The 14900-nt window shown below is 35.9% G+C and overlaps 1 protein-coding gene across 9 annotated transcripts in view; it reads right to left on the bottom strand.

Moving 5' to 3' along the window:
• LOC143231973 (uncharacterized) overlaps nucleotides 1–14606 on the bottom strand; it is a 41351-nt gene extending 26745 nt beyond the window's left edge. For 6 of the 9 annotated variants that reach the window (XM_076466893.1, XM_076466894.1, XM_076466896.1 and 3 more), the window contains exons 1-4: nucleotides 14394–14601; nucleotides 9515–10606; nucleotides 5563–6035; nucleotides 1645–1773 (exon numbers count right to left, since the gene is read on the bottom strand). In XM_076466893.1, the coding sequence (XP_076323008.1) occupies nucleotides 1645–1773; nucleotides 5563–6035; nucleotides 9515–10025 (1113 nt within the window). In that variant the 5' untranslated portion in view covers nucleotides 10026–10606; nucleotides 14394–14601. Of the gene's footprint in view, nucleotides 1–1644; nucleotides 1774–5562; nucleotides 6036–9514; nucleotides 10607–12057; nucleotides 12131–14393 lie in introns of all 9 variants that reach the window. The other 3 variants (XM_076466902.1, XM_076466895.1, XM_076466898.1) reach the window with 3 other exon arrangements.
• Nucleotides 14607–14900: the final 294 nt, after the last annotated feature.

Here is a 14900-nt window from a genome sequence, read left to right as displayed (position 1 = left end):
CAGTAAATCATTTTATGACATGTGGTTAATGTTATGTATACACACTAGCTTCATATCATAAGAGGAAATTATTTTACCTGACATGAAATAAAGCCATTAGCTGATCACTTTCGTACTCAGTCGTACCTACATTTAGTTTTCGTGTATAAATTTATTTTAAAAGTATTCGAATCACCTTCACATTCGTAATTCACTAGAGCATTAATTGAAATTTATCATATACGTAAAAGACTACGTACGTGTAAGAATCTGGTAATGCTGAAATGCAGGTTTATAAACCTTATAAACCTGTCTATCAAGTGCGGGTGGATTTCTGATAGGCTTAGAAATCAGTAATTTTCGAACTGTTGATATTAAAGAAAAACAATACTTTATTTAGCGATGAGAAACTCGTTAAGATTTCAAGTTTTCTTTCAAGAGACGAAGAGGTATAACTCCTTGATAGTTTGAAACAGATGAAACTTTTTTTATGAATTTTGCTGTTTTATTTACCTGAACTGAGAATGTTTGAGCCTACATAAAATGAGCTACTTTTCAAATAACCTACAATATCTCTGTTCAACATGGTCAATATTTACAAGCTGTTATAATTTCTCACTTTACCAGGTCTTTTGAAGCAGATGCTGCCTGTGTTTAGAGAATATTGTAAAAAATATATAAAAGAAGACCTTTTCTTGAAGATTTGATTGTTTAATATCGCAATATCTTCTGGATACTGTATCACTTCTCTTAAAAAGGATTAATGACAAATAAAGAACAGTTTATTTCTAGAATACATTTTCGAATTTGTGTGTTGTCTTTACAGTTTGTTTTCTTGAAGAATATATATATATATATATGTATACTATCTAATTCTACTGTGCGAGGAATCTTACACCAGCGAGGTCAAAAGGTCAGTTCAACGTCCAAATGAGAAACATATTTAACTTGCCTTCTCAACGAGACCGTAGCGCCATCACTGAGTACAGTCTACAATAAGAGGTATACGCGTCTGGGCATGATATAAAAACAGTAAGAAAGTTTGTGTTTTTTATTTGTTTCTTTTTAGTTTCGCGCAAAGCTACTAGAGGGCTATTTGCGCTAGCCGTCCCTAATTTTGCAGTGTGAGACTAGAGGGAAGGCAGCTAGTCATCACCACCACCGCCAACTCTTGGGCTACTCTTTTACCAACAAATAGTGGGATTGACCGTAACATTATAACGCCCCCACGGCTGAAAGGGCGAGGATGTTTGGTGCGACCGGGATTCAAACCCGCCACCCTCGGATTACGAGTCGAACCCCTTAACCTACCTGACCATGTCGGGCACGTATAAAAGTGACTTTACTTAGATGAAAAATCAAATGCAAAAAAAAATAAAAAAGCAAAATTATTAGCACGTGCAAATATTTAATTGCAACAAACCATGGAATAAATACGTTGTATATAAAGTACGTTGTATATAAAATTCGAAACATTATTTTTACTCATCACGATGAAAAAAGAAACAGAAATCATGAAGAAATTTCTCAAAAAATTTATTTTGCTGAATAATCATATTTTGTAAATATAAAGTTTTATACGAAGTTTTAAACATTTTTATACGTTACTTTCTGTTATTGTTTTCTTCTTAGATTACATAACATGGCCTTAAACACAAATCATACCAAGATAACAGCAAGCACGCAAACACCAGCGACAGACATCACCGTGATGACTCTCCTGTTTCCTGGTGACAAAGGTTTTGTATAAGGTCTCTCGTCCTTGGTTCTAAATTCGACCTGTATCCTGTATACCTGAATAGATAATGAAAAACATAAGTAAGAATAGACTTCGTAAGTTATGCTGGCTATGCTAAAATATACAGAAATGTAAAATGTACTGCTGTGTTAAAGATACACATAAAATCACACTTTATTTTTTTCAGTGAGAAAAACATTGACTTTGGGACTCTCCTACAATGTGTTAACCACTAGTCACTTATTACACATTTTATTTCTTATTTACTTCTAAAAATATTAACACTTCTTTTTTTTACACGCTGCAGTCTTAATTACACCTGAAAGGAATTACCAAACACCTCCTAGTGTTTAAGTTGTTATTACAAATAAAACTGTTGAACACTTCTTATTAATCACATTCTGCACTCTTTAATTAAACCTTAAACGTATCAACCACTTTTCTTCCTTCACATACCGTAGCTACAAATGAAAGTTAATTTCTTGTATTGGTTTGTTTTGTTTCGAAATTCGCTCAGAGCTACACGAGGGCTATCTGCGCTAGCCGTCCCTAATTTTGCAGTGTAAGACTAGAGGGTTGTTGTTGTTGTTGTTATTTTAAATTAATCACAAAGCTACACAATGGGCTATCTGTGCTCTGCCCACCACGGGTATCGAAACCCGGATTTTATAATTGTAAGTCCGCAGACATACCGCTGAGCCACTGGGGGGCAAGACTAGAGGGAAGACAACTAGTCATCACCATCCACCACCAACTCTTGGGCTACTCTTTTAAAAACGAGTAGTGGGATTGACTGTCACATTATAACGCTTCCACGGCTGAAAGGGCGACCATACTTGGTGGGACAGGGATTCGAACCCGCGACCCTCAGATTACGAGTCAAATGCATTAACCACCTGATCATGCCGTGCCTTCATGTATCGTAAATATGAATCGATAAAAACAAAGGTTTGGCAAAAGGAGTATCCATAAAGCTGACTTGATAGAAATTAGTAGAAAATAAAAACGTGTTGTTTGTTTTCGTGGTAATAAAATTCAAACTATGAACCCTAGAAACTACAAGCCGGCACTGTAGCTTTGGACCTCGTTCGGCCGTCATGGTTTAAGAATAGCTGATGTTTGATAATAGTGGATGGAACAGGTGAGAAGACAGTCCTAATATATTTGGTATAGGTTAATACCATTTCTCTTATCTCACCATTAAGTATACTGTCGTTAACTTAGACACATTATTTGATTTTCATTATCTGTGAATTTGTTTTGGTAAGGTTGTCGACCAGAATTGTGTAAATCTAAGAAAAAATCTGAACTAGTATAACCTTGAAGATAAGACTAATCAGAATTGTTAAATATCAAAGTCTAACATTTTCTGAACATCAGTCGCACCGTTACAACTACAATCTTTATAAAAACAGAAACACAATGGTCGATAGAGATTATTCAAATCGGGTTTCGATATCCATGGTAAGCAGAACACTCATAACCCATTGTGTAACTTTGTTCTTAATTGCAAACACACAAATTAAGTATAATTTGTTCCGGACAACAAATGTCCAGCCTTTAAAATAAATATCATGCAAGTACAAACAATCTGAGAAATTTCATAGGTTGTGTTACAAAAACATTTATAATTTGTATTTGTTTCAGTAACTAAACGTTCATCCAGTGTTATGTAAACAGCATTTACACATTTCACTGTGTTATAATACTTAAGAAAAATTAAATTTAAAGACACTTGTAACTGTTATTTGTTTCAATAACTGATGTAATGTGACAAAATTTTACACAATTTACTCTATTTAATATAATCCGAGGGTCGCGGGCTCGAGTCTCCATCACACCAAACATGCTCGCCCTTTCAGGCGTGGGAGCGTTATAATGTAACATTCAATCCCACTATTCGTTGGTAAAAGAGTAGATCAAGAGTTGGCGGTGATGACTAGCTGCCTAGTCTTACACTGCTAAATTAGGGACGGGTAGAGCATAAATAGCACATTGTGTAGTTTTGTGCTTAATTCCAAACAAACAAAACTTATAAATTTTCCTTAGCATTTCTAAATTGATAAAATATCAAGTCCCTTTATATCAAACATTATCAAATAGTCCACAGAAAAATTTAAAAGAAATCACAGTTTGTCGGTTTCTTTTTTTTTCATCTCGCTTTTGTATACAACGATGTACCATAGCTCTATTAATGCTGTTCTTAGCTATGGTAAAGGCTTAGTAAAATTGTAGCATGCGAGAAAATAGGGTCGTTTAAGACGTAAGAAGAAGAGCTTTTTGTTTGTTTAATTTCACGCAAATTTATTCGAAAGCTATTTGAGATAACTGTCCCTAAACTGTAAAACAAGAGGGAGAACAACTAATTAACACCACCCACTGACAAATCTTGGTCTATTATAATCAAAGAATGGGACTGACCATCACATTATAACGCCCTCACGGCTGAAAGGGCAATTATGTTTGTGAGAGAATTCAAGCCAGAGATTCATATACTTCAAGTATAGCACCCTTTCCACTAGACCATATCAGGCATAGGTTTTGTTTGAATTTCGCGCAAAGCTACCCGAGGGCTATTTGTGCGAGCCATCCCTGATTTAGCAGTGTAAGACTACAGGGAAGACAGCTAGTCATCATCACCCACCACCAACTCTTGGGCTACTCTTTTATCAACGAATAGTGGAACTGTTTGATGTGACAGGGATTCGAACCCGCAACCCTTGGATTACGAGGCGATTGCCTTAACTACCTGGCTATGTCGGGCCGTCAGGCATAGGAATATAAGATTTAAAATTGTTATTTTAACGTATATTCTAGAATAACTCTAAAAAATGGGTTGTTTGTTGTTCTTTTTTTGCTTTGAAACTGCCAGCTCTGTTACGACACTGTACTGACGTCATAAAACAAAATGTACTTTATTTAGAAGTAACAGGTCTGGGACCCTTCAAAGTACTCTCCTCCCCAACGCACACACTCATCCCAACGGTGTTTCCACTTGTTGAAACAGTCCTGGTACGCTTCTTTTGTAATGTCTTCCAACTCCTTCGTCGCATTTGCCTTAATCTCGGGAATCGTCTCAAATCTTCTTCCTTTCAAGGGTCTTTTGAGTTTGGGGAACAAGAAAAAATCACAAGGAGCAAGGTCAGGTGAGTAGGGGGGGTGGGGAAGAACAGTGATCGAGTGTTTGGCCAAAAACTTACGAGTTCTGAGAGCCGAATTTCGCAGCAACGCGGTGCATCTTCAATTTTTCGGTCAAAATCTCGTAACAAGATTCAACTGATAACCCACACTCATCAGCAAGCTCCCTGACAGTCAGACGTCGATTTGCTTGCACCAGGATGTTGATTTTGTCGACGTGTGGGTCGTCAGTTGACGTGGAAGGACGTCCAAGACGCTCATCATCTTCAATGGACTGTCGACCATCCTTAAAACGTTCATGCCACTTGAAACATGCCGTACGCTTCATAGCAACATCACCGTAAGCCGTGTTAAGCATAGCAAAAGTTTCAGTCGCAGATTTTCCAAGTTTAACACAAAATTTCACAGCAAGTCGTTGCTCCTTCAGGTCATTCATTCTGAAATCCGCCAAACGAAAAAATCGCACTTCATTTAAAACCGCGTAGCTAATATAAAAATGAAGATATCTGCAATCGGGAAATGGCGTCGTAATCAGCTGATCTGTGCGAACCTAGCGACACCAAGCGGATTCCCCTGGAACCAACTGGAGCCGCGCAATTCAAACAGTCCGCGTATTTTTTGAACAGCCCTCGTAGTGTGTCTCAGCACATACTATGAATGCACTATTATATAACATGGCAAAAATAAAAATATAAATATTCACCTACTTTTCTGTCGTAGATGGTGTTCTTGATATCGTTGGCACCAGACTTCAAGAGGGCGCCACATGTTTCCGTCAAATTGAAGTCGTAATGTCCATTTTTATTTAATAGAAATAAACTGATTTGTATAAAGCGACCTTCGCCGTCTCGAAAAGTAGTGAAGTTATTTTTCTTGTCAAACACAGCTCGACAGTCTCCAAGAATGTCAAAAAACACAATCTGGTTGAATTCTACTGAATTTCCCTTTTTTGAGATTAAATCAGCGATTTCCTTACGAATAAATTCTTTTCCGGTACAGAATTCAGACCAGTCCGTTCCCAGCTTTAAGGAAATATAAGCAAATTTAAATGGAATGAAATATTGAGGACTTGTCTTGATTGATCCAGCTGCTGCTAATGTTTCTTCTCTTCCAGTCTTTGTTGTCATGGAAACATTTATTGGTTTTACTTGAATAGCTTCTCCAATGCTCTTGTTGGTAGCTGTGTACTCGCAAAAGACCAAAACTTTAAAGCTAAAAAAAGGTCTGAGTTGCTTAGTAGGTTACGTTATAATGGTCAAGAACAAAGATTTCAATTCTATACTGACTATGACGCTATTTACTAATAAATACAACAAATGCAAAGAACTGAAGTGTATAAACTGATTATAGTACTGCTTAATTCCAATATCAATGTGCAACAATTTAAAATAAAAGCCCAGCCTTTGCAGGAATTGTGACGATATTTGTTCCTACACGTCTGTTTGTTTGTTTGTTTGTTTTGGAATTTCGCACAAAGCTACTCGAGGGCTAGTGGGACACGAATAGTGGGTGTAAGACTAGAGGGAAGGCCTAGTCATCACCACCCACGCCAACTCACGGCTACTTTTACCAACGGTGGGATTGAGCATTATAGCGCGACGGCGGAGGGCGCAAACCCGCGACCCTCGGATTACGAGTCGCACGCCTTACGCGCTTGGCCATGCCAGGCCCTCCTACACGTCATACAACCAGCTCAACATTTAAACTGACTAGCTAGTTTTAGAAACAACATATATCAGCAGAGGAGTGGATATCCGACAAAAACGACATGAGGTTATCACTTCTGACACAAAGCATGAATATGTCATAAAACAATAAGGTTTATGATATGCTGATGTCAAAACATTAAGGAAGAAAGTTGTCAGGGCAAGACCGCCTGCTTAAATTGAAGGTGATGCATAAGTGATCCGAGAATACGTTTGTATTTCAAAACCATATCATCACTGTGGTTTGTTTGTGTGTTTATTTTTTTACTTTCGCGCATAGCTTCACAAGGGCTATCTGCGCTAGCCGACCCTGATTTAGCAGTGTAAGTATAGAGGGAAGGCAGCTAGTCATCACTACCCTCAGCCAACTTTTGGGCTACTCTTTTACAACGAATAGTGTAATTGACCGTCACATTAAAACGAGCCATGGCTGAAACGCGAGCATGTTTACTGTGACGGGGATTCGAACCCGCGACTCTCAGATTACGAGTTGAGCGCCCTACCCGCCTGCCCATGCCAGGGCCTATTATTACTTTGGTACTGGGTATCATTACATGCATATTTATATCACATGTTATTGAGGTGTAATAAAAGATATTGTAATAATGAGACAAATGCTTATTTCTTCTATGAAGTCCTTCAGTGAGTCAGGGATATGTTTACGGTCTTACAACGCTAAAATCTAGGGTTCGATTCTCCTCAGATAGCCCATTTTATAGCATTGCACTAAAGCAATAATAACAACATTCCTTCTATGAAAAGGCCCGGCATGGCCAGGTGGGTTAAGGCGTTCGACTCGTAATCTGAGGATCGCGGGTTCGAATCTCCGTCACACCAAATATGCTCCACCTTTCACCCGTGGGGACATTATAATGTGACCGTCAATCCCACTATTCGTTGGTAAAAGAGTATCCCAAGAGTTGGCGGTGGCTGGTGATGACTAGCTGCCTTCCCTTTAGTCTTACCTTGCTAAATTAGGGACGGCTAGCACAGATAGCCCTCTTGTAGCTTTGCGCGAATTTCAAAAACAAACAAACAAACCTTCTATGAAATGAAACAAAAATCCCGTGAAAAATAATACTTTTTAAATTGTAGAAAAATCTCAGATTAAATACAATTTTAAAATCATGTCTTTCTACATGACTAAATCAAGTTGATATTTAGGCAATTTCGGGTTAAATAACATTGTCATTATGCACTTATACATGACGTTGTAACTGAAAAAGGTGTTCTTTGGAGGAACTTTGGTTTAAAAAAAATGTTCATGTTTTAAGTAGAAAAGTCAATTTTAAGATCCCCCGCTACACTACAAATGAAAATGAGAGAAAATATTAGTATTTTCAGTTAAAAGGACAATATAATATTAGCATCATTAAAACGTTATAGCACAAATCACTTAGTGAAATTCAACTATTTCACTCATTACTAGACTACAAACGCACAGAGAGACACCAAGGTGCATAGTGGGAAGATGGCTGGATATTCTTTAGCCCCTGTCTTCCGGCCCTAGTGCCCTAAAAGTGTCATTTTTCTCATTTATAAAAATTGGTAATAACAATTATAAAATATTCTCCTGTTTCCACAGTTTATCTTTCTTGCTCTGAGTGATAAAGAGGAAAATGTTTCAGTTTTAAAATTAATAGCAAACAAGGACTCGTAGTTCTTTACGGTAATAAAGTAATAACTATTATATGCTATTAAGTTTTTATAAGCAAGAATTCGCTATTTTGTTTTACATTTTAAGTGTTTATGAGACCAAATGAATTGGAATAAAAAAAATATGTTTGTTTTATGGATTTTTTTACCCTGTGTGTACCAAAAGCAATCACAGTTTTCATAGTCTTCTCTAACCCTCCCCAAAACGAAAAAAAAAAAAAACGTTTGCCTTGAGATGCTTGAAAATTACCCTTTTAGTATCTTCTGCACGTCATTGCAGAGAAGTTCAATGAAGAAAAGCATTATGTCACTGCTTTGTAAATGATACCATAACAACCTTTAAACATAGTACCAATTTTTAAGGTACTTATACATTCAGAAAATATCAAATTGTGTACAAAAATTAGTATATTTCGTAAGTAACTTTCGTAACAATCTATACTCAGTAACTTTTACCCTTTGGACACGTTAATGTAACGGGTGATAAGTTTCACACCTTAACACTTTTGATCTCTATTTAATTTGCTTTAAGTGTAAAGCTACATAATGGGTTATCTTCACTCTGCCAAGCATGGGTATAGGACCACTTTCTTTTGTTTTTGGTGTTACAAGCCTGAAAGCTTACATCTGACCCATCGGGAGAAATGTTGACATTGACAATTACTAGACTGATCTAAAATCTAATTTCATAGTTTATGATATAAAACTTATACGAGTATGCATTTTGGAATTATTAGATTGTATTTAATAAAACTCAGTACATTGGTTTAGTATTAAGTGCAAAATTGGTAACATTTTATTTCTCCAGTTAAAAGCATCACTAAATAACATTTTGGTTACCAATTTATATCTCTTGTAATGTTTAACAGATGGCGCATCGGCAATTACTTTAAAATAAAAGCAGTGAATAAATGGCACCATCAACCAGTGTAGTAATATCAACGTAGCGGGAGAAAATTTCTAATTAGCTCAATTGATCCTAAGATTTATATAATTCGAATTCAGTTCGACCCGTTATTTATTGAGTACTCTGTATGCAAAACTATGCAGTAGTTAATCTTAAGAGTCTATATTATTGTTACTTTTTACTTTGAAAACTTCTGAACTCTTAGGCATGCGATATTTTTATTGGTCTTTTTAACATAAAATAGCAAATCAACCCGAAGTAAAATCACACATATGTATAGATAGATATACTAAATTTAATAACCTAAAATTATTTCGAGTCAAATGTTGAAAATTGGAATTATTCTGATAACTGCTTTAACCCCTAAATTTTATACGTTTTTTTTCTTACCTTTTATTATTAAAACTTTGCCTTCCTTTGTAAAAGGTGTTTCCATCGAGCTGTCTTTTTTACTTAAAAAAGAAGATTTATGCGATTTATCTCCAATGAGTGAAGTTTCTTTTGAAGTAACAGATTTTATTACTCTCTCTTGTGGAACTACAAAACTTGGTTTAATATCGTGAATCACAGACGACTTAAAAACTCTGAAACGAGATGAACGATTAGCTCCATAAGAGTTAGCTAACAAGCTCATAAAGGAACTCTGTTTGGACGGAAATGGATGACTGTCTACAAGTTTTGTCTTTTTCTTGTTTAGAGGTGAATTTATATGAGACATAATAGTGGTAGGACTTGATGTTTTTTTCAGTTTACTTGTTCTTGGAGTTTCTGTAGTAGAAGAAAGAGAAATAAATTTTGATAGGTCCTTACACAAGGTAGATAGTCCACCAAGAATACTTTTATTGAAAAGATTGTTATTGAAGAGAGAAGGCGAAACTACACCGTTCGTTATCTCTAACATTAAAGAAGTATTCTCATTATTTGACACCTTTCGTCAGTGAACAATTCTTTTATCATCGTTTCTGAATTTTCTTTGGTTGATTTTTTTCTTTTTGCTCGATTGCTGTTCAACGACGTCTTAGTTCTCAAATCGTGTACAGTTCTAAGTTCAGGCGTTGTTTTAACACCAGTTGAAATGAGTAGAACAGGAGCAGAGTGAACAAAAGGAGAATTTTCCAAATACTTAGTGTTTGTCAAACGTTGTTTTTGTATTGGATCTGAATAAGTCAAATGAACATTATTTGATATTATGAAGTCAGAATCTTGCTGGATCCAAAAAGAAGAAGTCCTCCATATTTCAAAAGATGTAGATGTTCTTAAAGGTGTATCTTTTGCAGATGTAGTGTCTTTGGAGTTCGTATAGAATTCGTAACTTGGTTCAGGTATAGATCTGGTGCTTGGAGCGTTGGGACTGTTAAACGACGGTTGGAGTGCTGAACTAATTTCTGGAGACACCGAGAACCTTTGCTGTGATCTCAAGTTTTCATCACTGTTTGGAATTATGTCCACTTCCTTTTTGGCAGATATCATTGAGAAAAAAAACTGTTGATTTCAGAAAAAAATAAGTTTCAGGATAGATTTTACACACGAGTTTGTAATAAAAACATAAAGTTTTATTTCTAAAAGATGACATTTTGACTGTAGAATACATTTTGTTATTATACTACTTAGAACAATGAGATTAGTCTAACCGGGTTCTAGGTCTGGTAATTCTGCTGAGTAATGTAAAGCAGCATTTTACTTTAGTATTTGTCACTCTCAAAACTTTTTTTTCTGGATGAACGTGCCAGAATGGTAAACCGGTACCATTTAACGAGGCCCTGCATGAGCAGGTGGTTAAGGTGCTCGAAATGTAATCTGAGGGTCGCAGGTTTGAATATCCATCGCACCAAACATGCTCGCCCTTTCAACCGTGGGGCATTATAATGTGACGGTCAATCCAACTATTCGTTGGTAAAAGAGTAGTCCAAGAGTTGGCGGGGGTGGTGATGACTAGCTGTCTTCTTTCTAGTCTTACACTGCTAAATTAGGGACGGCTAGCGCAGATAGCTCTCGTGTAGCTTTGCGCGGAATTCAGAACAAACCAAACCAAGCCTACTGAGTGATCAATGCTGAAATTAAATATTTCAAATGTTTATTTATATTGTTAATACAGCAGGTATGCACAAGAACGGTTGTGTAAACCTTATTGCTTTTTCTCCTTGTAATCATTGCTGTACATGCAACTTGTTCTATAAACATATCTATTTGTACAATATTAGTAGCATATACGTTGTATTATCCTGGAAAAAAATTAACCGGAAAAGGTTTATGATATATATATATATATCATCATTATGCAAGCTCGTCTAACTCTTATATTTATGAATATTGCATAAAACTCTAAAGTAAGATGTTGAAGGCAAACATGCATTTTAACTATCAACAAATATATGGCGTTTCGATGGTCAGAACTCCGTTATTCCTTTTCCTGGACCTCGGCCCTCATAACAAAAAAACGTATACAGACTTAGTGACGTAGTTTGTGGTGGATGTTTTAAAATAACTAGCAACTGTTTTATATCATTAATGAAACTGGAATGTTATTATTACAGAAACTATCATTATTTATAAATACCAATAGATATTTAATTTTAATTAACAAATTATTTAGGAATTATTGGAGAAATCGTTTGCCCCTCGCTAGTACAGCGGTAAGTCTAGGGATTTACGACGCTAAAATCAGGGGTTCGATTCTCCTCGGTGAGCTCAGCAGATAGTCCGATGTGACTTTGCTATAAGAAAAAAACACACACAGAAATCGTTACAGTTAAACCTATTTCTAGCATTATACTAATGTTCTGACGTCAGAATCGGACTGTTCCACTTTGCAAATTCCTGTACCTACCTTTTGACGGACGAGATTATGCACCAACACTAATAGTCAATTATGAATTATCAGAAAGTAAAACCTAATTATCTTAGAAAGCATGAAGAAAATATGACGTAGATACCTTGTCTATTCCCTGATTCGCTACTTGTGATGCAGCAGGCATTTTTCGCCGAATTCACAGCTCACCAGTGGTGCTTAAAAGAGTGAACCAAATGAATAAGGTAAGCCTTACACACTAATGGAATGCAAGCATCTTGTTTGGTTTTGATGTATAGCCTTTAATTTAAAACAATTTGTTGGTGTTTTCCTAAAGTCAAACCCGAATGAAAGTTATGACAAAAGCGATCTCAAATCTTAACTGTAATTAAATACGTAACAGCGGAAGGTGGCGCAGATAGCCTTCCAGTAACTTTGTGCGAAATGCAACTAACAACAACATAATAATGACTTTACAAAAAAACTAATCACCTTAAAAAATGACAACTCGATTTCAAGTACAACTGTATTGTATTGAAAACCACGTAAAAAAACGCAACTTTGTATGAATTGATATTTTAGACTGACCTTCTACTCGCGACCTCAAAAGAATAATGTTTCTTAGTGTTGTAGCGGGAAACAATATAAACAGGCTATTATACAAGGTGTCAGAAGAATCGGAAACCATAGAATGAATTTTACAACATTTTTTCACACGCTATTCTTGTAATTCGAAACATGTTTGTATTAACAGTAGGATTATTTCAATCTTCTAGTGCTTTGACAGCGCCATAATCAGTCACGTATCTGAAATTAAGAAAAAAGTGTAAATCACTTATGTTTCCAGACTTTTGGGGCATCCCGTATAACATCAGTAATTTCTGGAACAAAATATTACATAATTCCGACACTAGGGGTCAGTGAGTTCTGCATTACTTAGCCCATTTCTCATATATGATTTAAAAAATAATACTTTTATATTTAGTTAATGTTGAAATAATTAAATTCAAGGCCCGAGTAATACATGTGCAGCATTAATGACTACTGATGCTACTAGAATGTAAGCAGTGGCTCATAAACATCATTTGTGGTTTGTCATGAATTTCACGTGAATCTACACGAGGGCTATCTGCGTTATCCGTCCCTAATTTAGAAGTGAAAGACTAGAGGAAAGGCAGCTAGTCACCAGAGCTCACCGTACTACAAGAGAGCTATCTGCGCTAGCCGTCTTTAATTTGGCAGTGAAGAACTAGAGAGAAGGTAGTTGACCATCACTACCCACCACCAACTGTTGTGCTACTCCTTTACCAACACGTGACCCTCAGTCGAGCTCTCTAACCCTCTGACAATGCCGAGCCCAAGTCATTTGTCTATACAAGCGTAAGTATTGTAATTTTTATATTATTAGGTGTTTTTTTGTAACATTAACCTCTCTTCTCGAACTTAATAACTAACTTATAAACAAGGTAAATATCAGTTTTTTGTAACATTCAGTTTACTACAGGTTTGCTTACATCTGTGTCACCTTACCCATCTCTACAATATTTATAATATTATAAACAAATTACATCGTTTTCATAAATAAAAAAATATGTAGCAGAGAATTCTACGTTTAATAGTAAATCTGGTCAAATTCCCACCTGAATGCGAACTCGACTGCTATTAATATACTGAACAGACTAGTATGTTAAGTGTTAGTTAGATTTTAGCGGCTCTGAAGCTACATCTGAAACAATATCACAGAAATTTATGCAAAACATTTATTAAATTTGTAAGTTATACTTTCTTTCACTTAAACTAATATGTGGAATTGAAAAACACTAAATATATCAGCTTTAGTACTACTTACTTAGGTTTGGTTCGGTTTGTTTTGAATTTCACGCAAAGCTACACGAGGGCTATCTGCGCTAGCCGTCTCTAATTTAGCAGTGTAAGACTAGAGGGAAGGCAGCTAGTCATCACCACCCACCGCCAACTCTTTTACCAACGAATAATGGGATTGACCGTCACATTATCAAGGTTTGAATATCCATCGCACCAAAAGTGCTCGTCCTTTCATCCATGGGAGGCGTTATAAAGTAACGATCAATCCCACTATTTGCTGATAAAAGAGTACCCATGTGTTGGCGGTGGTTGGTGCGGCCTTCCCTCTAGTCTTACACTGCTAAATTCTAGACAACTAGCGGAGATCTCCCTCCTGTAGCTTTGCGCGAAATTCAAAAAGCTTTTTTATGTTAGTGGTTATTTCCTAGAACAAGTTACTATATACGAAAGGTTATTTCTTGGACAAGTAAAAAAAAATCTACTATGAATTACCGGTCTTTTCTAGAAACAGACAAAACAGTGCAGGGAAAATATTTTAGAAAGTTTCCATTACGTTTATCATTGGCAAGACTTACTCTTTACATATTGAACATTATTAAATTATCGAATTCACTTTGTCAATAAGATAATAATGGCAGCATACACACAGACACTTACCTGAAGCGTAAAAATAGAACCGAAACAAAAATCTTCCCCAAGTCTTTATGAACCAATGAACGTAAGAAACGAGAAATGGCATGCTGATTTCGAGTTCTTCCAGTTCTTCCCAAAACACGTTTCGAACGTGTGAAAACAATTGCTTTTCAATTGACTCGCCAGCTCAAACTAGTGTTGTTTTTCCATGTAGCTGTGATTAGATTACAAAGAGAAACAGTATCAGATTCTAACAGAGAGAGCACATAATGGATGTTTGTCATTTTTCAGTTATCAACATGCCCTTATCTTTATCAATACCGAGTTATTTACCACAAGACAATATATGGATAGGCCAAAATACAGTCGTAAAAGCTAGGTTCATAAAAATCTTGCATTTACATTTTTAATTTTTTTTTACTTTCTTAATATTAATATTACATTAACAGACATAATCTCACGTGACAAGGCCGAATCGGTTTAATCTAAAAAATTAGATTTTAAATGTTATTTATACATATATGTTTATTT

Source organism: Tachypleus tridentatus, chromosome 11, assembly GCF_004210375.1.
Source record: "Tachypleus tridentatus isolate NWPU-2018 chromosome 11, ASM421037v1, whole genome shotgun sequence".
Classification (NCBI taxonomy): domain Eukaryota; kingdom Metazoa; phylum Arthropoda; class Merostomata; order Xiphosura; family Limulidae; genus Tachypleus; species Tachypleus tridentatus.
Note: the sequence above shows the minus strand (reverse complement) of the source record. Positions and strands in the feature narration are given on the sequence as shown.